Source organism: Perissodus microlepis, chromosome 5 (assembly GCF_051167445.1).
Source record: "Perissodus microlepis isolate ML-2025 ecotype Zambia chromosome 5, ASM5116744v1, whole genome shotgun sequence".
Taxonomy (NCBI): domain Eukaryota; kingdom Metazoa; phylum Chordata; class Actinopteri; order Cichliformes; family Cichlidae; genus Perissodus; species Perissodus microlepis.
In genome coordinates this window covers 21,863,609-21,885,771 of record NC_140465.1, presented here as the reverse complement: position 1 = coordinate 21,885,771, position 22,163 = coordinate 21,863,609, and the positions used below count along the sequence as shown (strand labels likewise).

At 42.5% G+C, this 22,163-nt stretch overlaps 2 protein-coding genes and 1 non-coding gene across 6 annotated transcripts; 1 reads left to right on the top strand and 2 right to left on the bottom strand.

The window, feature by feature from the left end:
• Positions 1-28: 28 nt before the first annotated feature.
• mon1bb (MON1 secretory trafficking family member Bb) lies at positions 29-7,688 on the top strand. 2 transcript variants are annotated; one of them, XM_084928777.1, is made up of 7 exons: positions 29-206; positions 693-804; positions 1,444-1,538; positions 1,628-2,221; positions 2,598-3,390; positions 3,785-3,932; positions 4,688-7,688. In XM_084928777.1, exons 1-7 carry the CDS (start codon positions 155-157, stop codon positions 4,913-4,915), a joined length of 2,022 nt encoding a protein of 673 aa, XP_084784903.1. In that variant the 5' UTR covers positions 29-154; the 3' UTR covers positions 4,916-7,688. The 2 variants fall into 2 exon arrangements, with proteins under 2 accessions (XP_084784903.1, XP_084784904.1); XM_084928778.1 differs by having other exon boundaries at positions 33-922.
• A 1,596-nt stretch (positions 7,689-9,284) lies between these two features.
• On the bottom strand, positions 9,285-20,533 carry brpf3a (bromodomain and PHD finger containing, 3a). 3 transcript variants are annotated; one of them, XM_084928775.1, is made up of 13 exons: positions 20,489-20,533; positions 16,573-18,096; positions 16,244-16,400; positions 15,291-15,422; positions 14,960-15,088; positions 14,535-14,847; positions 14,075-14,413; positions 13,315-13,869; positions 13,154-13,211; positions 12,953-13,035; positions 12,678-12,775; positions 12,063-12,217; positions 9,285-11,950 (listed from the first exon to the last, which is right to left on the bottom strand). In XM_084928775.1, the coding sequence occupies exons 2-13, from the start codon at positions 18,075-18,077 to the stop codon at positions 11,767-11,769; spliced, it is 3,708 nt and encodes a 1,235-aa protein (XP_084784901.1). In that variant the 5' UTR covers positions 18,078-18,096; positions 20,489-20,533; the 3' UTR covers positions 9,285-11,766. The 3 variants fall into 3 exon arrangements, with proteins under 3 accessions (XP_084784901.1, XP_084784900.1, XP_084784902.1); XM_084928774.1 differs by having other exon boundaries at positions 20,204-20,531; XM_084928776.1 differs by having other exon boundaries at positions 12,678-12,751; positions 20,204-20,531.
• Positions 20,534-21,530: 997 nt separating this feature from the next.
• trnae-uuc (transfer RNA glutamic acid (anticodon UUC)) lies at positions 21,531-21,602 on the bottom strand. The gene has a single exon. It is a non-coding gene; the product is annotated as a tRNA-Glu (tRNA).
• Between the last annotated feature and the right edge of the window lie 561 nt (positions 21,603-22,163).

Below are 22,163 nucleotides of genomic sequence, written 5' to 3'. Positions count from 1 at the left end.
CACGTACACAACAGAGCCACAACAGCACCAACACAGTGAAGTTAAACAAATGTGCGTGGATAAAAATCTATATTTCGACATCATTTGTCCAGGTTGTGTTATGCCCCCCCCCCCTTTTTTTTAAAAAACCTCAGCTAAACCGTCAATCCGATTCATGTGTGCCATGAAGATATGGGAAAGAGTCGTTGAAGCTCGTTTAAAGAGAGGTGACTATCAGTGAGAGTGTTGACGGAGAAGTATAGAGAAGGTCAGAGTTACCTGCACTGTGTGTTTGTGTATTTGAAGAAGATGATTGGTTGCCAGGAGAGGAACTGTGGTACTGTATGAGAAGGCGGTCAGGAGGGACCCTGGTTAAAGACATGTATGAGGACAGCAAGACGGTAATGAGGTGTGCTATAGGAATGACAGATGTCAGAGGGTTCAAGTTGGGGACGGGAGTACATGCTAGCTTTAGTATTAGCCACCAGTGTAATATGGAAAATGGAAAATACTGGATTTAAGTATTAGTTTAATCCAGAAAAAAACATTTTATTGGTCAATATAGACGTAAAAACATTTTTGTTTTAATTCACATTGGGGGGTTTTAAGTTCTCCGTTCTTTCTTTGTCATAGAAAGCGTTTCGCTGTATTATATCTGCTACAGCAGCACCCATACATGTGCTGCACGTTTATCTGAGATTTGTCTCTTCAAGTTTCTGTTACGAGCCCACAACCAGAGTGGGGAGGGGCGGGACTAACCGACGCCAGCGAGCGCGCTGATTGGTCAGCTGAAGTTGTCGTCAGAGATTCCGGATGTTGGCTTCGGTAAGGGGAAAATTTGTTTTCTGCTTCTTATTCTTGACAGCTTGTTTGCAGTGGGGCTGCTGATGAAAGTCAGTGTTGACATTAGACATTCAGCCCAAGTCGTCGACGGTACAAAACCGTAAGTTTCACTCTTTCTCTGTTTATCCGGCTAATTTTAGATAGCCACGGTTGGCTGCATGAGCACTGTTAAGCCAAGGCCATGAAATTGATCTGTATGTGTCGCTTGCTAGCACCCAGTGTTAGCCGTGTAACTACAGTCAGCGTTCATTTATTAGTTACTTATTAGAAAGGTAAGCATTACAGGACGTCTGAAATTTATCGTGCATGTGTAGATAAGTTGTTATCATGCGGACGTTAGCGCTCTTAATCTACCGGCCACTTAGTCCCGTTTCTCCGTGTTGATGTGTAGTGTAACATTAGACAGACTGCTAGCTGTAATCAGGTTTAAATTCCACAGTGTTAGTAACTTGGAGTTGGAGTAACTCTCCTCTGTAATCATGTGACCTGACCACTGGTCCAGTATGAGTGCTTCTATTCATAACAGACTGGAGATGCATGGGATCTTTGATTTTTATCTGCAAAAACTACAATGCATGATTTATAAAGCAGTTTATTCCTCTCTGTCTTTATTCTTTCCAGAGACTGGGATGGTATCATGGAAACAGCCAATCATCAAGAAGGAGAAGCGGCGGCAGTGAAGATTGGTGATAGCCCTTTAGAGAGTAATCAACCTGGTAAATAAGCTACGTAATCACTCTTTGAAGCTTGTCTAATTTTAATCTTCATCACTTACATCACACGTTGGTTTTTGTTTTCATTGTAGCTGACTCATTGGCAGCCTCCTTCTCCCTTTTGGAGAATCACATGTTTCCTGATTCAGTAGAGAGTAATGGGAGCGCCGCTGTTAGCAGAATCGAGCCTTTGAATTCGCACCCACCAGATGTTTCGGCAGAGCATCTCGGTTTGGATGAGAAGCCTCCTTCTGACCAAGTGATGAAGCTAGAGCCCGAAGAGACAGAAACCGAGTGCCAAAACGACGCGTCCACGCAGCCAACTGATGGAACAACTGAAGATGATGCCACTGACAATGACCAGAACGACTCTGGGGAATTTGTTGTAACAATGCTGGCCAAGGCCAAGCTTGAAGAACAAGGTATAGGTGTGAAGGGGAGGTCATCCCCGCTGTTGGAGGCAGGCACACTGGAATCTTCGTCATTTACATCTCATCGCGATGAGGATGTTACAGCTGACAGCTGGCGGCAGCACAGGAAACATGTTTTTGTGCTAAGCGAAGCCGGTAAGCCCATTTATTCCCGGTATGGCAGCGAAGAGGCTCTTTCATCAACAATGGGAGTGATGATGGCGCTGGTGTCTTTTGTCCAAAGTGGAGATAATATCATTCGCTCAGTCTACTCAGGTAAGAATGTTGGGCGTCGGCCAAAATGCAAATTTGAACAGATTTTTATCTATGATGGTTTTTTCCAGCCACTTTCATGTTCATATTCACTACGGTAAAAGGAAATCTGACTTTTTTAAACACACCAACAAGAGCAAGCGTGGCTCTGACTCACTGTACAGGGCAAAATTGTTGCCAGCTTGTCAAAAAGCTCCTGGACCATAGAGAACAGTATCTGAAATATAATAAGCAGTGCATTCCCTGTATTGTTTTATTTTGAGAACAGTGAGTTTAGGGGATCGGTGGTATCCTTAGGAGCAGTTTTAGTTTTCATTGATTGTTTTTTTGTTTTGTTTTTTTTCTAACATTTGCTCATGTTTTTTCCCCCTTCCCTCAGACGAGCACACCGTAGTGTTCCTGCAGAAAGGGCCCCTAGTTCTGGTGTGCGTCTCCAGCAGTCATCAGTCTGAGCAGCAGCTGCGGGGAGAGCTCCTCTATGTCTACTATCAGATCATCAGCATGCTCACCCAGGCCAGTATATCCCGCATCTTTGAACACAAGAAAAACTACGACCTGAGGAGACTCCTAGCAGGCTCAGAAAAGATCCTGGATGGTCTCCTCAACTTGGTGGATTCTGACCCCAGCTTCCTGCTGTCGGCAGTGCACTGCTTGCCTCTAGCCTCCTCTCTCAGGGACTCTCTCAGCCAGATCCTGCAGAAAGCTATCACACCCAATCTAGTTTTCTCCATCCTCATTGCCAAGAACCAGCTTCTAACCATCGTCCAAGAAAAGACAGTCATTGAGGACTCGCGGCTGGAGCCTGCTGACGTTCACCTTCTGCTTAACCTCATTGGAGCTTCCTCTGCCTTTCAGGCTGGCGAGATCTGGACCCCCATTTGCCTCCCGCTCTTTAATCCTGACTGTTACTTTTATGCATACATTTCTTACCTGGACCCTCCAGAATGCACTGTTTGTTTGCTGCTGCTCTCGACAGACAAAGAGGCTTTTTACTCTGTAGCTGAGTGCAAGAGAAAGATAGAGGAGGCTATGATGGCTCAGAACTCCCTGAGCCTCATTGCCAAAGCTCAGACGTACAGTGTGAGCCAGGTGGGCGTCTCAGACCTCAGACACTTCATGTACAAGCCCTTTGATGTGCCAGACAACTACCGCCAGCTCACTCAGTTCACCAGGTGTGTGTTTGTTTGTGTATGCTTGCTGTCCTTGCAGTTGCATAAGGCTGATATGAGCCTAAACTAGAGTTTAAAAATGCAAACATGCCGAGTGTTTGCGCTGCATATTAGTTAGTGATATTTGTCTTGCATAACATTTTATTATCTTCTAGCTGTGTAGAAGTGTAAAAACCTTTTGCTGCTAATGATAATAATCATGTGTGAGAAGTACAAAAGTGCCCACTAAGATATTTTTAGGCTTTTAGGCAACATTGTCCTGTCGGTGTTAGAAATGGAGTTTTAATAGTTTACAAATCAAGCATTGTGTGTTTCTCTTTCTACTACAGTGTTATTGAACATGTTTTGGGTGTTTTTTGTGTGTAACTTGTGTCCTATGATGCTTTTCTGTATGTAGCCCAGAGATGGAGGCACCATACAGCAGTGAAGAGGAGAAAATGAGACTGCTGGATCTTTATCGTTATATGCACGGCCGCATCCACAGCACCTCACGACCCCTTAAGCTTATCTACCATGTTGCTGAGAGGGAAACTCTGCTAGCCTGGGTACGTACATTAGTTTGTGGTTGTATTCTTTCTTACTGTGTTTGTCCAACTTTGAAATGATTCTTCCAAAAGATCGACACTACACTCAAAACAGTCAATGACCACTTTATTAGGTACACCTTGCTAGTACCTGGTTGGACCCTCTCTTGCTTTCAGAACTTCCTTAATTTTTCATGGCACAGAATCAACAAGGTGCTGGAAACAGTCCTCAGTTGAGCCTGTGTTTCGCTCACAGAAGCCAGAAGCCCATCTGCTTCAATGTTCAGATCATTGGGGGGGGGGATCAGCAGTTTCTGAAATGCTCAGACTTTGCCGTCTGCCATGAAAACCCACGGCACATTCATGCTAAGTCACTCAAATCATTTCAGCAGAAAATGCAACCATCTCTACATGCCTAAATGCATTGAACTGTTGTCATGTGATTGGCTGATTAGATAATTGCATTAAAGAGCAGTTGAACGGGATACCTTTAAAAAGAAAAAAGAAAGACAGTTGCCAGTAAGTGGCAGCTTAGCTTAGCACAAAGCCTTGGAACTGGGGCTTAATAGTCCATTCATTGGGAAGCTTTTTTTCAGAAGGCGTTGAAAACAGCTGTTAGCTTGCTTCCAGGTATTTTCCTTAGCTAAGATAACCAGCTCCTAACTGAAGCATCATTGATCTTCTCATCTAACATAGCAAGAAATGTAATAGCTCTATTTCTTATTCCTAAATGTATTTCACAGTCTTCTCTTGATTGTTTTCTTCTTTTACTCAAGGTCACAAGTAAATTTGAGCTGTACACCTGCTTCAGCCCCCTGGTGACAAAGGCCTGTGCCATTACTGCTATCACTAAGCTTCTAAGATGGATTAAAAAGGAGGAGGACCGTCTGTTCATCAGATACCCCCCAAAGTATTCAACCACTCCAAACCCCAGCAAAAGCTCTCGAGGAGGCAAATCTGACCAGCAAGACTCCACAGATAATGGCTTCTTATCTCTTCTATAGGACTCTGTTAGCACTAATAGAAGTGGCTCTGCCTCATCCAAAAATAGTTTGTACACTGGTTTCAAGATATTTTTCAACCCTCTTGACACTCACGAGACCAACAAACTTTGACCACTGGAATCCAACACTACGTTTTACACTATTTAAGGAGGACTGGTGTCTTTGAAACCGGTGTTATTAGTTCTCCAGGAAGCATGTCATCACATTGCTGCTTTTGAGCAGAAACAGGGCAGAAGCACATTAGTAGATTTTAAAATGAACTGTGGCAGAACATATTTGCAATGGTGTATTTAAGCGTTTTTATATTGTTTTATTACAGCAACAACATGAACAGTGAACGGAACATATGTTACATATTTAATGAGTTAGCATGAGGAGGAAAAATTAAGTTAAACTACCTTTGGCAGATAAGATCGTTCATAATCTTTATCTCCTCGCCCTAATCACGATAATTATGTTGCATAACATAATGTCACAAAACAGGATATACAAGTTGTTAGCGTGTGTGCTTTTTGGGATCAGCATAAACTGGAATAAGAACTGGAACTGCCAGAGGAGGGAGAGGCCTGGCGTGAGTCACACGAGGCCACAAGCAGAATGTTTTTCCTCCTTCACAGAATTTGAAAACATGTCGTTTCTCATCTTGCTGATGTTTAGACTCGAAACGAGACTTTGAGTTTTATTGATGTTTCATTTTGTGCAGCAGATTAGTAGGAACCCCAGCCTGATTATTGTCACTGTTAAGTGTTTCCATTGAAACAAGGCAGACCTTATCAGTTTCTTGATAAGGTGGGAAGATGCCAATGAGCTCACATGTTTTGCTCTGCAGATACCTTTAGTATGACATCTAATGTAGTGAGTTCAGGTATTCTTTTTGCATAATAGTTTTCTAAAGGTGGTCTGAAAAGTTGTTTCATCCTTGTGTCCAAGGAGGAATTTCCTGTCAAGTCTTAAAAGTTTGTCTGTAGTGTTACAAAATAAATCCCAGGATGCATAAAAGCAGTTGTCCTATTTAAGTGGACTATTACAAAAAAAAAAAAAAATCAGATGACTGTTTTGTGGAAAGAACCAAGCATGGGAAAAGCAGGTGAGCTTAACATGCCGTTTTGGGGATGTACAGTACAGCCAAGCAATAAATAAGAATGACAGAAATATATAAAACTTACTTTTAAAGTTATGGTTTGAAGGGAGTATGCCTTAATTAGTGCCACATTATATATGTCCTTACAAGAAACCCCAAATGACATAACTGGTAAATTGATTAAGCTGTTATTGATTTCACGTCTTTGATTCTTAAATTCTGAACGTTCCATCTTTTTATAAAGCAGTGTAGCTTTGCAGAAACCAAACTAGTGCTAGTTGAATATTTATCACCAGGAATTTCGCCTCAAACAATCCGAATCACCTTGTGTAGTCTAACGGTAAGTCCTGCATTCCACCAGCTTTAATGTGGCATGACTCATAACAAGTCCAGGCTGCTAACAAGTGTTAGCATCTTGTTTCTGTGCAGCTGTACTGTTCAATATAGTCAAAGCTAAAAGTAGGTGATGACTTTAGAGGAAGGAAATGCATCTTGGTAACATGTTGGAGCAACTTGTCACCAAAATAGCTTCAAAGCAATTTGGCTTTAAAACCCACGGCAAGAAAAATGATCTTGCAGTTTGTAACAAATAAACAAAACATAGATATGACGCAAAACAAGTTTTGTTTGGTAGTCGAACACACTGGCTTCATTAGACATACCTTGAACGAACCAAATGGTTTAAAATTAATGGCCCATTTTTAATTTTATCGATAAAAATATAGAAGCATTTTGTTATTCCCACTTATAAAACATATAATTGCAGATATCTAAATATCCAACAAGGTGTGTAGTTAAAAGGGAGCATCTGCATTGCTTAACCAGCTGTTGCTGATTGAAAAGGAGCGAGGCTCCAACAAAAGGGCTGTCAGCTGAAATAATGAAAGGGAACATGTAACTCTGTAAGCCGGCACAGACCTGTGGTAAAACATGTTGTTGTTCCCAGTCAGCTGTGACCAAACTTTGTAGCAAATACAAACAAATTGGTAAGGTTATAAAAGGAAGACATATGGGTAAGATGTAAACTCAAAGCAATACGCCTTTAAGATATAAAATGTAGACACTGGAGTTGTTGTTTATGACAGAGCCGTAAGAAATGAGTCAATTTTGCACCAGTATCAAAACGCGGACGAAAATGAGGCTAGAGTGGGATAACGAGGGGCAATCCTTAACTGTGGATGTTTGGATGAAAGTGATGTTTGCTGATAAATCTGCAACTTTTGTCTGGCGTTGTTCTAATGTCATCGTGACATGTCAGGTAAAAGACCAGCAGAGAAGGCATTCATTACCTCAGTAGTAAATGAACAGGTCTACACTGAAACCTTGGGCACTTTTCTCATTCCTCCGATTGAAAGTGGCTTTGATGATGATGAAGTCACGGTAATGAAGATTTTCACCGAGCAAAGACTGTTAAAGCTTTCCTTCAGGAGAGACTCAGTAATTCAGTGATGTGGCCAGAAAAAAATGTATGGTTGAAATTTAAAACAGTGATTTAGAACAAGGCTCCATCCTGCAAGGCTGTTTGATTTTTTTATGATTCCTTTTTATTTGCACCCTCGGCATTAAGGGTTATATAATTTTTTGCTGTCTACTTGGTCTTAGAGAGCAACATGCCATTATATTAACATCATTTCAAGGTATGTTTTACAAATGCAGAATTTTCAGCTAATAAACAGAAATAGTTTTGTGTCATATGTGTGATTTATTTATGTGCTTCAAACTGGGAAAAGGAAAAAAAAAGGCTGAATGAACTTCCTGTAAGTGTCTTCCAGTCCTATGGCTTAAAAGTCTCTGGATGTTTGGTTACGTTGTAACCTTGGTTCTCTAAATAAGAGATCTAATGCAGCTTGTTCCATTCTAACTGTCACTGTCAGCATGTCTCCACACCTGACTGGTGGGTTCATTCTCCATACATACTAGATATGAAGAAGTACTGATGCAATAGAGAACACCATCTTCCCTCCTTTGGTGGTCCACTCACTCCCTTCTGGTTGCAGCTGTTGTTGAATTTTGAACTATTCAATTTTATTTAAATAGCATTAAATCACAACATTAAGTAAAAGGTGGAAGCCCTTCAGAACAGATTTTCAAGTTCTATTAAAATATATATTTTTTTATTAAAATAAAAAGTTTGGATGTTTTTTCTTTATTTTCATGACTATTTACATTGTACATTGTCACTGAAGGCATCAAAACTATGAATGAACACATATGGAATTATGTAGTAAACAAAAAAGTGTGAAATAACTCAAAACACGTTTTATAGTTTAGATTCTTCAAACTATCCACCCTTCGATCACTGCTGTGCACGCTCTCGGCATTCCCTTGATGAGCTTCATGAGGTTTGTCACCTGAAGTGGTTTTCCAACAGTCTTGATTTAGTTCCCAGAGATGATGAGCACTTGTTGTTCCCTTTGCCTTCACTCTGCAATCCATCTCATCCCAAACCATCTCGATTGGTTTTAGGTCTGGTGACTCTGGAGGCCAGGCCATTCGGCAGCACTCTTCTTGGGCAAATAGCCCTTAAACAGCCTAGAGGTGTGTTTGGGGTCATTGTCCTGTTAAAAAATAAATGATGGTCCAACTAAATGCAAACCGGATGGGATGGCATGTCGCTGCAGGATGCTGTGGTAGCCATGCTGGTTCAGTGTGCCTTCAATTTGGAATAAATCCCCAACAGTGTCACCAGCAAAGCAGCATCCATCACACCTCCTCCTCCATGCTTCACAGTGGGAATCATGCATGTAGAGACCATCCGTTCACTTTTTCTGCGTCGCTCAAAGACATGACAGGCAAAACCAAACATCTCAGATTTGGACTCATTAGACCAAAGCACAGACTTCCACTGGTCTAATGTCCATTTCTTGTGTTTCTGGGCCACAAACAAATCTCTTCTGCTTGTTGCTTTTCCTTAGTTGTGGTTTCTTAGCAGCTATTTGACCATAAAGGCCTCATTCGCTGTCTCCTCTGAACAGTTGATGTAGAGATGTGTCTGCTACTGGAACTCTGTGTGGCATTTATCCGGGCTCTAATCTGAGGTGCTGTTAACTTGATTTCAATTTTTTCTCTGCTACATTATCATAAATCTTGCTTCATATATTTGATGTCTTCAGTATGTACCTACAATGTAGAAATGTATATATATATATATATCTACATACACACACACACATATTTATTAGCAGTGTGGAAGGACGTCTTAGTAGATGATTTACTTCCATTTAGATTTATCTTCAAACAATACATTTAATTCACTAAAACGAATAAAAATAAAACACGCTACGCACATTAAACTGTTTCAAACAGCATTTATTGTTGTGTGAGAAAATATTGTCTCGGGCAGATTATAGATCTTGCAATACAATTTAAATGACAAGATCAAAAATCTCATGTGCCACCAAGGGAAAAAAAACGAACAAAACTTGCAGGCAGGTGCGGCAGCTTCTGCCCACAGAGTTAAGGTCTTGTGCCTCCTCGCTTTTAGAGAATATGTTCCATGTTCCACATGTTGGTGAATACCATCACTGTTACAAAGAGCTACGTAGCATCATACATAAATCTTTTCAATATTTAACTTTTTAAATAACACTCTCAACTGCCACAAATTATAAATTAAAATCTAAACTCGATTTTTGCATTCCTTAAATTACTTCATGTAAGCCGATATAAACATACATTTACATATTTACAAAACTATACACATGCACTTTTACTACACTGAGGTTGTATACATGTATGTATAAGCTGTACACACACACACACACTCTCACGCACGCACACACACACAAGGTTTTGCCACACATATGGCTCCAGGAGTCACCAATCCAATCCTTAAAAGTAACCATTTGTGCTTTTCAAGTTTCCTCAGCCACATTTGCATTCAAGTGCAAATTCTTGAGTGAGGATCGCAGTAGACTTTTTTTTTTTGCCCCTCCCTCCCCCACAAACCATCTCACCTCTGTAGTGACTTCACATCTAACTAACCAGGTAGCTGCACCGGGTACGCCGACATTCTCATATCACCGTACAGTTTCACAATATGGAAAAATTAAGTAAACACTCTAAAGTCTCACCAACGACACGTCATAGCTGGACTGAGAGTTTGGGACCTCGGAGCAAATGGAATCACTTGTTCCTTTAATGCTCAATTCAATTTGTTTTTCAAAATATAGTAAAATAAAAATATATTTTTAGTACTCGTTTCCAAAGCGTATGCCTCATCCCTGAAAAAGGTTTTTTAAAAAAAATCTATTTCAAAAAACTTTTAATTTTGTGCTCAAATATAAAATGCTGTTATAACAGATAAATTCCCTTTATATATTTTTTTAATTCAACTCAGGTGACGTGACTCTGAAGTGACCCTTTTCTGGAAGGAGGAGGAAAAAATATAAATATATATCCAAGAATGACTGGAAGATTACAGGATACAGTGAGAGAGCTCAATGAGACTTCCAACTACCTGCAGCATTTAGGTGTAGCCAGATGCTCAGCAATATCAGTCAGAGAACAAATGATGCATGGTTAACGTGCATACACCAAGTAATTCCCAGAACTGCTGAATAAACATGAGCACATGAAAACAAAGTCCTGGAGTCAAATGTTACCAAAAAAAAAAAAAGTTATTTGCACCCCTTCTGGTATAGTTTCAATGTGAATGCCTGCAGTAACAGCTTTGATGTAATACCATGAATATTATCCTCCCATGCATTGCTGCTTATCTTGGTCAGAGAAACAAGAGTCTAAGCAGAGATCCCCCCAACCTCCCACTCCCAGCTGTTCTGAAGGAGACCCTGAGGCATTCTTAATCTCTCTCGTGTGTCCAGGTCCTCCTTCCAGTTGGAAGTGGCCTAAACATTTCACAAAAGAGGCATCCAGGAGGCGTCATGACAGATGCCTGAACCACCTCAACTGGCTCCTTTCAATATGAAGAAGCTACTCCGACCTCCTCTGGAATAAAGGAGCTTCTCTCCCTGTTGCTAAGAGAGATCCAAAAACCCCTCGGAGGAAGCTCTTTACCACCACTTGTATCCACAATCTTGATCTCACCACCTGCAGCTTGTGGCTGTAGAAGAGGGCGGGAAAAGAAGGTCCACTGATAAACCGACAGCTTCAGCAACACTGCACCAGTCTATCTCTCTGAATATTGATGGAACAAAACTTATAGTAACTGAACAAACAGAGGATCTGAAGGAGCAGCTTATACATCATCTGCAACATGCAAACAACAACATGCAAATGATATTATTATTGTTATTATAGAGAACTCTTGAAGACAAACCGTGTCCATAGCTGTCCAAGTCCAGATATGACGTGAATGTTAAGTGGGACTTTCACACTTCAGTATACACAGTGACGTTTCAATGGCAAATACAATCTAAATATATTTTCAATCAAGAAAATCCCATTCACGATTAAATAATTACACTTTTCTCACGAAAGTCTCGACTCACTTTGGCCTAAAATAAAATCTTTATATGAACACGTAGCAACAGTGGTTGTGGAAAACAATTTAAAAAAAAAAATGTACACAAATAAATGAACAAGTAAATCTACAAAAAAGCACTTTTTCCCCTCCTCATTTCAAAAATCAGTTTAAAAAAAACTTTTTATGCAGATAACCTTCAAATACTACACCTATTGGGAAGCGTTTGTTTTACTTTCCCAAATTTTTTAAGAGCATTGAAGAAGCTTTGTACACACGACCAGGCAGCTTATTTAAGATGATAAAATCTTTAAAATTAAATTTTATATAAATTGTATTTTTTAAATTTTATATAAAATTGGAGGGTGTGAAGTTAAGATTTCCTCTCACGTGGTTTAAATGTACCATAGCTCGGTCATAAGCAGTGTGCACAGACTTGCGAACGCTGGGTTTTTTGCCTTCCATTAACCGCAGCTTGTCTACAGTGTCGTCCATTCCCAGCGGCAGTAGTTTGTTACGAGGGAGCCATTGCCTGAAAATGAAGAGGGACATTTTTTTTTTTTTCATTTTACGTTTTAAATTTAGGTGACAAAGACTAACACTAAAATTCAACATGAGTTTATCCCTGACTGTGTGAATCTCACCAAGTTCTTTTGGTGTCAAAGAAGAGCACTAAGAAGAGCTTCTGGTCTTCCTCCGTTTGCCTCCATTCACCAAGTTTGAGCACCTCCAGAGGAGGCACGGGAATGGGTATGCCATTGTGGAGAAGTCCTTCCTGGGGCATGTCAGGATCAACAATCTGTAACAGCAGATTATGTCATATACAGCACATTTAGCAACACAGGAACAAAGTTTATCTAGACCAAGGCTGTCAAACATAAGGCCAGGGGGCAAGAGACTGCCCGACAAAAACTCCAATCATACTACACCCAAGTAATGTGGGGTGGCTGTAGTTTAGGAGGTTGCTCCTTTGTGTCATGTGGGTGATTGTTAGACAGAAAGCACTACAGCATAGAAGAAAGTGCTTGTGTAAATGGGAGAGTGGAAAATCACTACATAAGAGTTTAATTTAGTAATAAATAAACACTATCTACAACCATTTTTATAATGAGTAATGAAACTTGTTTAGGTTGATGGAAAGAGGAGTTTTTTGGTCCGGCCCATTTAATATCAAAGTGCATTGTATGCAGCTCGTGATGTAAAATGAGTTTGACATCCCTGATTTAGACCATGGAGTGTAAGATTGAATGCATCCTCACCATTGCCGGATACGACGGATATCCCCTGCATTTGGCCCAGACTAGGTCCAGTGGTGCAAGTTTGGTCTCGCTATCTAAAGACAGAAGTGTAGACTTTCCTGTGAACAGGATATCCCAATACATGCAATTAATTTGTATTCATGATAGATCCTGAGCCCAAACTGAGAATAAAATGAAATGTGTATTTTTTTTTTAATGTGTGTAGGCTCATAAATTACGAATCTAAACAGAAAACAGAGCCATTTCACTGTGTTTTGTCTTCTCGTGATACACACCAGATCCGGAGATGTCTCCGTTCTCGCTGCTAGGAACTTTAGCCAAAGCAGGTTTACCCCGACTGCGTTTGGGAGGGGAGACACTGCAGAGAGGAGTGGAAACCAAAACAAGAAGGACCTTTTTAAATTCAAGTCAAATTTATGGAAAAAACATGCATGCTTCAGTTCAGCACTAGTTTTTCCTGTCCTACTCATACTCACCTTAGGTTGGAGTCGTCTTCATCGTGTTCTGCAGAGCTGTGCTTTCCATTTGTCAGGCCTAGCAACACCACAAACCACATGGTGACAAATACAGACTTTCTTCCCCCTGTTTTCTTTAGAAAATCAAATATCTGTAATGCAGTGATCCATCCGGTCCTTACCTCCTTCTGTGGGCGGAGGAGGGAGTTTGTCTGCCTCACTTTCTGAGCTGTGGCCTCTAGACCTCAGGCGGTGTGAGGAGGGAGAAGGAGGTGCTGGGGAGGCGTTTGGGGTAGGAGGTAATGTGGTGATGTTGTTCACACTGGGTGAATTCGGGCTGGTGGCGGTGCTATCCAACCCGTTGCTTTTAGCCTCAGAGGTTTTACCGTTCTGTTGTGGAAGGGACTTGTTCTTCACCATTCGCGCGCCATTTTTTGCTTTCTTAAACAAAACTGACGTGCGACGACCGACTCCGACCAGAGACAGTGTTGGAGGCGTGCCCAGTGGCGTGACCTCGTGAACAGCGTCTGGTTCCGAAGAAGGCGTTTCTCCAACTTCAGCCTCATCTTCGCCTTGGCTTTTGCTTCCACTCCGGGAGGACCTCTGACGTTTGTAGGAACGTCCGGGTGACCTTCGTCCTCCCGTTACAATGCCCAGGACAGGGGGCTCCAGGGGAGCATCGCCTGGCAGTGGTGATGATACTGGGCAGGTAAGCTCTAGCACAGGTGGAGAGTCATCTGGATAAAAGAGAATTTTTTTTTCATCTTACAAGTAATTCATCATCTAAAATCTTCACTGGATGCAGATTTTCCAGTGTGAGAATTTAACTTTGCTAAATTAAAACTGAAAAAAGCTAGATATTAGACTCTATGAATTATATTAAAAAAACAATAATAAGTAATAGTAATTATGTATAAACTGCACAATTACTGGCTTAATTACCTGCTCTAGGGTTTGACACTGCTGTCAATAGTCCATTCTCCACATTTGTCTTCTCCCTTTTCTTTTCCTTCTTCTTCTCCGCCTCGTCTTCCTCCTCCTCCTCTCCCTCTTCTTCCTTTCCTTCATCCACCTTCTCAATGCCATTCACAGACTGAGCACTTTGCTGTTGGTTCATCTTCTGCCTCAGAGTGTTGATCTCTCGGCGCAGCAGCCTAATGCGCTTGGTGCGGCCGCCGCTGGTACGCATGGATGCGACCACGTCCAGTTTATCCAGTAAGGCCTTTAGTTGCTCCTCTGTGGTTAAGTGCAGTCTGTTCTCTGGGTCCAACAGAGAGTCAACTACAGAGATTACAACCACAAAAACAAGAAGGAGGAAAGAAAAAAAAAAGCCAGATGAACAAATGAAGCCTGAGGGTTACATCCAAGAAAAGATGTGATCTATGTCCCGTGCTCAACTCACCATCATCCCATGTACAGTTGTAGAAGCCATGTTTGTTTGGAGCCTCTGGCAGGTGCATGCCTGTACTGGGGTCCAGGCCGATGCTCTGAGACTGCCTGTGGGCGTGGCGGAGAACGGCACCTCCCACCTCCCTCAGTTGTAAGGCTGCTCTGTGGAACATGGTGTCCTTGGAGTTGTACTTGAGGCAGTTCGAGATCATGAGGTCGAAGTCCTCTTCTAGGTCAGTGATGGAACAGTAGGCATGTCCCTCCAGTTTGGTGCGCATAGTGGAGAAGTCCATGGGTTGGGTAATAAACTCCAGGTAATCTGGGACCTCAGCGAATCACAGAAAAAAGGAATGTCAGCAGAGTCACAGTACAGTCAAAGTAGCCATGCTGCTGAGTGAAGAGTGCATTCAGAACAGGCTGCTGTCTAACTGCACCGACCTCTGACAGATTGACGGGCTGAGAGAAGATTTTGGCTGTGTCCTTCTCTTGTAGTTGCTCCAGGGTGGATCTCAGAAGCACCAGCGCAGGAGTCAACTTCAGCTCAAGAGCAGCCTGCTGAATTTTCATCTGAGTGCGGTGACATAATCACACAGGGGAGAATACAAGGTCACTCTGTGGGGTGCAAAAGAATGACAAATGCTGCGGGGAACAGAAATTCATGCTCCCTTGAACTGTTATGTTAATTTCTCCTCATCAGCTGGTGATTTCTTAAATTAAAACATTCAATGTTTGGTCTATAAACTTGTCTCAGACTTCCTTTTAAACACACCTGTTCTCTCTTTAGCCGCTCCCTCTTGCGGATGAGCTCCACCAAAAGTCTCGCTCTTTCCAGGTCTTGCCTCAACTTTTGCCAGTATCGCAGCTCCTCTCGCGCGGCACTCAGCTTTTCATCAGGCTCCCTCTGAAAATGATAGAAAAAGCTTTAAAAAACACCATAATTATTCTTTTTGTCTCTCTCTTTAGTTCTCTCTGTCCAGATGAACAGCATCAAGTTTTGGGGATCTACACAAGCTGCACATCCAAAGTTGTTATAAACGTTTAAAAGAAATCGAAAGAATGTGAGTCAAAATAAAGTATATTTACCAACTTAGCAACTGTGAACAAATCTCTTATCAGCTGTGTATTGCGTAGGACATCTTTGCCATCTCTGATAATAACTAACGACACATTTTCACAACATTTTACAGGCCATCTCGACACATTGCCCAGCAGCAGCAGCAGAACTGTGAAGGATTTTGTGGAAGTTTGCCATATTCAAAATCAGCCACTGCAAAGTGTGATGTCTGGGCTTATGTTGGATTTCAGTGTGTGAGGACGGAGAATAAGGTGTGAAGTGATTTTATTCCCGTGACTTGGCTGATTCTGATCTGAACAGACTCTCTGAAGGCCTCAGACACCAGTTACATCCTCCACTGACAGCAGAATAGAAATATTTCATTTTATTTTGTCATTTATATAATTTAAACACTCAGCTGCATTCATATTGTTTCTGCTGCTATCAGTACAGACACCAGCTTTACAGAAGTGAGAGATCTGACTACAGTCACATGGGTCAGCGATGGCGAAACCACAGGTGCTGCGTTTGCAGTCGCATGTGTGAATGCTAAAAATGTAGATTGTTTATTTTCATTTGTGCTCAGTCATTTACACACCACTGCAGTGCAGCTAGTACTGAACAGTCACTGTTGTGTTATAGGTACATTTGATGATGTCTCTCCTCACCTGCTCTGCAGTCCTGTGGGCCTGTAGGTGGGAATGAAGCCGCCGTATTAAAGGCATCCCATTTCGCGACTGTCGTTTCAGCAACCAGTAGTTATGAAGCCGCTGCATGAACTGGTTTTTTCTCTGGACTTCAGCTCCTGTGCAGATCTTATTCAGCCTGTTGAGACACAACGTGAGAGTTTATAGATTAAAATACTAGTATTAACATTATAACCACTGGATAGTGACATTATGATAAGGCTATCTGTAAAAATCTCTCAGTGACATAGATTAAAATCAGACAGCAGATGGTAAACTATGGAAATTTGTACAGTATGCAAATGACACACCTGTGCGACGGGATCTGAGGCACCAGCAGCACAGGAATATTGGAGCGACGTGACCCACCAGACCCTTTTGAATTCTTCTTCTTTTGTCCTTTGGTAGCTTTCTTGTTTGGTGATGAGGGGGGACTCTGAGTATAAGACCGCTGACCCCGATTACCCCTGCCCCCCACGAGCCTCCCTTCCACCGACTCATCTCCAGACCCGTCTCGCCGAGACCCAACAGGAGAGTGATGCTCACAGAAAGCAGTCTTCTTCACGGAGAAGGTGGTGCCGTTAACACCCGTCTCCCGCACTGGGTCTATCTTCATGAACAAGCCAGCCTTCTGGGCGCAGGTGACGTGAAAAGCCCTGTAACAGTTGGCTTTGTGGCACTGAATGGAGGCTCCCCTGCCTTTCTGCTTACACAGGTAGCAGGTGAGCTTCCAGCGAGCGGGAGGGATGTTACTGACCCCCTCCACGGGCTCAAGGAACACCGTGTTGGCAAAGCAAACTTCTGGGATCCATATGGCACAGACAACATGGGCCCAACGCCCATCACTTGTCTGTTTGAAGGCACCTCCTCGGTTGGGACAGAGAACACAGTCTACGGGGCGGGAGGGGGACTGCAGGCAGCAGCGGCACAGCCACTGGCCCTCGGGGACGTAGGGCACACCGTAACACTCCTGGTGGACGGCCAGGTTACAGATGTCACAGAACAGGATGACGTTACTGTTCAGACATTCGTCATCCAAGCAGACGCAGCAGAAGGCATCCTCGTCGACAGCATTCTGGGACAGAGCCTGGCTGCGGGACTCCAAGATGGATTCCCTCTCCAGGCGGTCGATGAGCAGCTCAAAAGTGTCCGGAGATACGGATGCATGGCCATCGGATACCCTCTTCTGGTTCACCATCTCCAGCCAGGCGAGGTCCTCCTCGTCCATGTCGTACTCTGCCACGCTGTCCTGCTCCTCCCCGGATTTTTCTATGTAACGATAGTAGGCTGCCGGGAGAGGAGGCGCCTCTGTGGGGGAAACCGAACTCAGCACGCGGAAGGTCGGCTCAGGCAGAGGTGTTTGGAGGGCCGGCTGCTGGAAGGAAAAAGCCGATCCTGTGTGCTGATTAGAGCTGGAGCGCTGGTTCTGGTTTGACGTGTTTTTACCACTCCTCCTGTTTTTGCCGTTTGCGGGTTTCCTCCACGTCCTGGTTTTACTCTGTGTCTGCTCACTGTTCTCCTTGTTACTGTTGCACTCTGCAATGTCCTGGGCCATCATCTCGTCCTCTGTGATAACTGGCAGAGGATCTGTGATGTTAATCCGATGGAGTCTTCCATCTAGGTCCACTTCCACTATTTTCTGAGCCTGAGCGTATGTCAAAGTCTCCCTGGATGGAGAGAGCTGCAGTCTGTAAGGGGAGGGGGGCCGCAACTGGCCAGATGTACCCCTGCCCCTTCCTCTCCCTCTGCCTCGACCCCTACCCATGCTGAGTCTGCTAACAACTGCCTCGCATTCCCACCTCCTCGTCTTCTGCATGGGACTTTGCACTAGCTCCCTTAGAAATAGAGAAGAAAAATGTTTAATGTAACGATTGAAATTGCAGCGTCAACACTATTTGGTACTTTGTGAAATTATATGCAAAGATTTACTGTAGCTGCTGTATATTCACATTGGAGAGCATGGAAGATATAAAAGCTTAGGGAAAAAAACAGAGTGCCTATATTAAGATTAGTGAAAACAAAACAACATATCACCAAATTTCTTCTGCAAGCAACTTTTGCCACTCAGTAGCCACCTTGGTAACTCATTTAGGCAGCTATTTTGATAACCTAACGAGGCAAAATAACTATCATTTCAAAGGGGCATTAAACCTGCATGCATACAATTCACAGTCTGGCCATTTTTTCTAATACACATTTGCAAAAATTCAAAACAACACAGCATCCCTTAAGGATTCATCCAGAGTGCAGACACGATCCGAACACAAAGAAAAATGACAAAGCACACAAACCTACACCTTTGCTGCAAAATTCAATTCAATTCAATTCAATTTTATTTATATAGCGCCAAATCACAACAACAGTCACCTCAAGGCGCTTTATATTGTACAGTAGATTGTACAAAAAGCAAGTAGAAATGCCTGCTGCGATACAGCTGAAACTATCATGAACCTCAGTCGTGCATGTGCGTCAGACAATAAAACAACTGGTTGACTGCCACTTCTGCCATTACAGATTTCAAATCATCTTTGGTCCTGATTAAGCTCACTGGGTTAAGCAGGCGACCCCTTTGGCATATGGCTAATGTGGACGCCTGGGTTCAGTTTTTGTTGTCTTCTTTCTACTATCCTACCAAATAAAGGCTAAAAAGCCCCCTACCCAAAATACATATTCTTTTAATGCTCTATCTCTGTCTTATTTAGTCACTGGGATCACATTGTTTGGATTAACAATGAAAGCATTTCACATTAAAACTGTCTGTTTAATTTTATTTCTACAAGACAAGCAAAACGTTACATATAATTTTTGGCTGCAATTTTGGTAATGTGGAAGGTAATTTATGGTGCATCAATTTATGTACAGCATTACCTGTATATGGTTCAAATGACAGTAAAGTGATTTGACTTGATGTTGCACTGTACCGATTGTGCACTAACAATGAATCCAATTTGACAGGGGCCCATTTATTTTTCTATTATTTTCATTATTATTGCACTTTTCCAATATTCGGGAATAATTTGCAAAATTTACCGACCAATATAAAGCAACACTCAATAATCTGCTCTGCTAGGTAAAGTAGTTTTTGTATGCATGTGGCTCTTAATATGGTTTTGTGTATGTAAATTAAGGGTCACACCCAGCATTCACACATATATTTTTATCACCACATTTCCAGAGTAAGAAAAATAAAGCCCCTAAAACACAAAGCGTTATAAAGACGTAATGAGAATATATAGGTTTTATGTATCCATTAACGTGGTTTTTTAATTAATTCTGCCCTAAAAGCTTGCTTTATTCTGTTTATTGGTATTTTCTTTTTTATTCCTGTGTAAATAATTACAGGGTAAAAGGGGGTCAGCTCGGGTGCTGTGCTCTGTAATAACACAGTAAGCACTCATGCACAAACACAACTACAGTAACTTGCACTGCTTGCATCTCGCCTCTCTCACCATTGGTCAAAAGGGGAGTCCGTAACGCGAGCACAAGTCTCGCCCACCAATAAAACGCTAGCACCATGTTTTTTTTCTACCCCCTTGTTGCTGTGCCTAGTTAGGTTGAAGCGCGCTAAATACCAACCCGAGTATCTAACATCTGTCAGCCATTTTAGGCGCACAACAGCAGAGACAACGACTGTATTGCAAGTTGATTAGCAGCCCAATTATACATGCAAACAGCAGCCAGAGAGCAGGTGCACTGTATGCACCGAGTCCGAATGCATATTACATTGCATGTATGCTTTAGATCACGAGAGTGCAAACGTGCAACGTTTTCGGGTATTGCTTTGTAGTCCAGACCCCTGCAAAAAAAAAAAAAAGACCGTCTCTTTGCCGATGTGATAACGTTTCTCGGTCGGACAGGACACACGGATGCCGTGTGACAGAAAGGCTGATTTTCCTATCAGTCCTGAAAGTGCCGTTTAAAAAACACACCAGAGTTGTTTACCTTGTTCAGTCGTCCTCTGCAGTGCGAGTGCCCGACAGAAAAACTGCACCAAGCTAAATGTCAGCTACTGACAGACTACAATCAAGGCAGACATGCTAGCCGTTAGCTTAGCTAGCCGGTAATTTCAGGAGCGACAGCGTCATCTTCAGCACTCCCGTTCTCCGCCGTGACTGCGCTTAAACACACAAACTCGACCCGGTTTCATTGGTGTGGTTTTAACCTTTCAAACGATAGTGGTCATCAAACTAGGGACACCGAAATCCTGAAGATATCAAATTAATGTACCTTGGATGAGGCTAAATATTCAGTCAAGATGGCTTGAAAAATACGCCCCTTTAGAAAAAACCCACCTCAGCCAATCACAGGGCGCCGCTGCACCTCGCATTCAACGCGCACCGACTTCTGATTGGTCGATGCGCTAAAGCGGACTCATCGGACTCGTTCTAGAGCTCATCATCGAAAGAAGCGGTGAGGAAAACAACCGGAAATTTATTGCGCGCCTTCTGGCCTTGTCTCCCATCTCCTCCAGACCAGCGCAGTACCTGTTTCACCACATTTTCAAAGGGGAACATGCGGGTTAGTTTGTGGAGCTCGTAGCAGAAACGATCAGTGAAGAAAACACATTGCTACTACCATCAGGACTGTTACCTATCTATTTATTATTTTCATTTGTGATTACTCTTTTATCCTGACGGTATGGGTGTTTATGCTTGTTTGTGTGCACAACAGTGCTTCCTTCCTTTAAATGCCTAAGGCTACCTGAATATTGTTGCTTACTGATTTCTTAAACATGACAATGAGTTCGCCAAACTCCAATCACCCCCACAGTCACCAAGCCTCGAGCCAACAGAGCACCTTTAGGAGGATGAGGTGGAAGTGATGGGAGAGTCACATCGTGGCGGTACAGCTGGCAACCATACTGAAATGATAACTTCTGCTGTTGTCATGTCAATCTGGACCAAACCTTTTGAGGAACGTTTACAGGACCTTGTTGAATCTATGTCATGAAGACTTAAAGCATTTGGCTTGATGCACGCTCAGTCATCCATGTAAGGATATCCAGATGAACAGAATCACCTCTATGGAATTGGAATTAAGTATGGAATTAAAGCACTTGTGTAGGTAAAGTGGGGTCCAACAACAGTATACCAAAATCTCCAACATCCAGCAACAACAGCAGGAAAATGCCTCAACATTATATTCTATAACAACAGAAAGGAGCAGAAAACACAACAGTCTTAGTGTTTACGAGGAGAAACTTTTTCCATCGCCTTTCTCATTGGTAGAGATCTTTTAACCGCGTGAGCATGAACACTGTGAAAAGGAGTTCCCATACCGGGAGTCGAACCCGGGCCGCCTGGGTGAAAACCAGGAATCCTAACCGCTAGACCATATGGGACTTACGTTCACGTCAGAGATGTGTGCCGATGAAAAAAAAAGTTAAATAATGAGGAATCTTCTCCACAGTCCTTCGCAGTGGGTCTAGTGGATTTGTTGACAGTCACTGGCAGCTGTCACTGCTTCATTTAGACCCGTTTGGAGCGATTCTCTTGCTGCTGTGAATTTAAAATTTCGACTTTCTTTGGGAAATAAAAAAATAACAATAATACTACTCCATCACTGGCTAAATGAAGGAAATTTCATTAAATGAATTTAAAGCCACGCCGATACTTTTTGTGCACACAACGGCAACCCAACGGACCGTCTCCATGACAACCGAGCGAGCTCCACCCACTGCAGATGTAGACTGACGTTTGGCAGCTCTGAATAGATTTGTGTTTGTCACATGTGTAGTTTCAAGACCATATCCGCACGAAAGAAAACACAAAGCCTCTTGCATTGGTTATTTTTATTTTATTTTTACATTTTATTTCCCACTGACCCTTTCTGCATGTCCCTATGGGCTTCTTTCATTTCTCTAATGTGTACCTCCTGGTCTACTCAGACCTGACCTGACCTA

Coding starts and splice junctions, on each gene's coding strand:
- mon1bb (XM_084928777.1), top strand. CDS start 155: ATGTGTGCCATGAAGATATGGGAAAGAGTCGTTGAAGCTCGTTTAAAG. Junction 3,391..3,784: donor CAGCTCACTCAGTTCACCAG/GTGTGTGTTTGT, acceptor TTCTGTATGTAG/CCCAGAGATGGAGGCACCAT. Junction 3,933..4,687: donor GGGAAACTCTGCTAGCCTGG/GTACGTACATTA, acceptor CTTTTACTCAAG/GTCACAAGTAAATTTGAGCT.
- brpf3a (XM_084928775.1), bottom strand. CDS start 18,077: ATGCAGAAGACGAGGAGGTGGGAATGCGAGGCAGTTGTTAGCAGACTC. Junction 15,423..16,243: donor CCCACAGGACTGCAGAGCAG/GTGAGGAGAGAC, acceptor TATCATTTTCAG/AGGGAGCCTGATGAAAAGCT. Junction 11,951..12,062: donor TTTGACACCAAAAGAACTTG/GTGAGATTCACA, acceptor CTTCATTTTCAG/GCAATGGCTCCCTCGTAACA.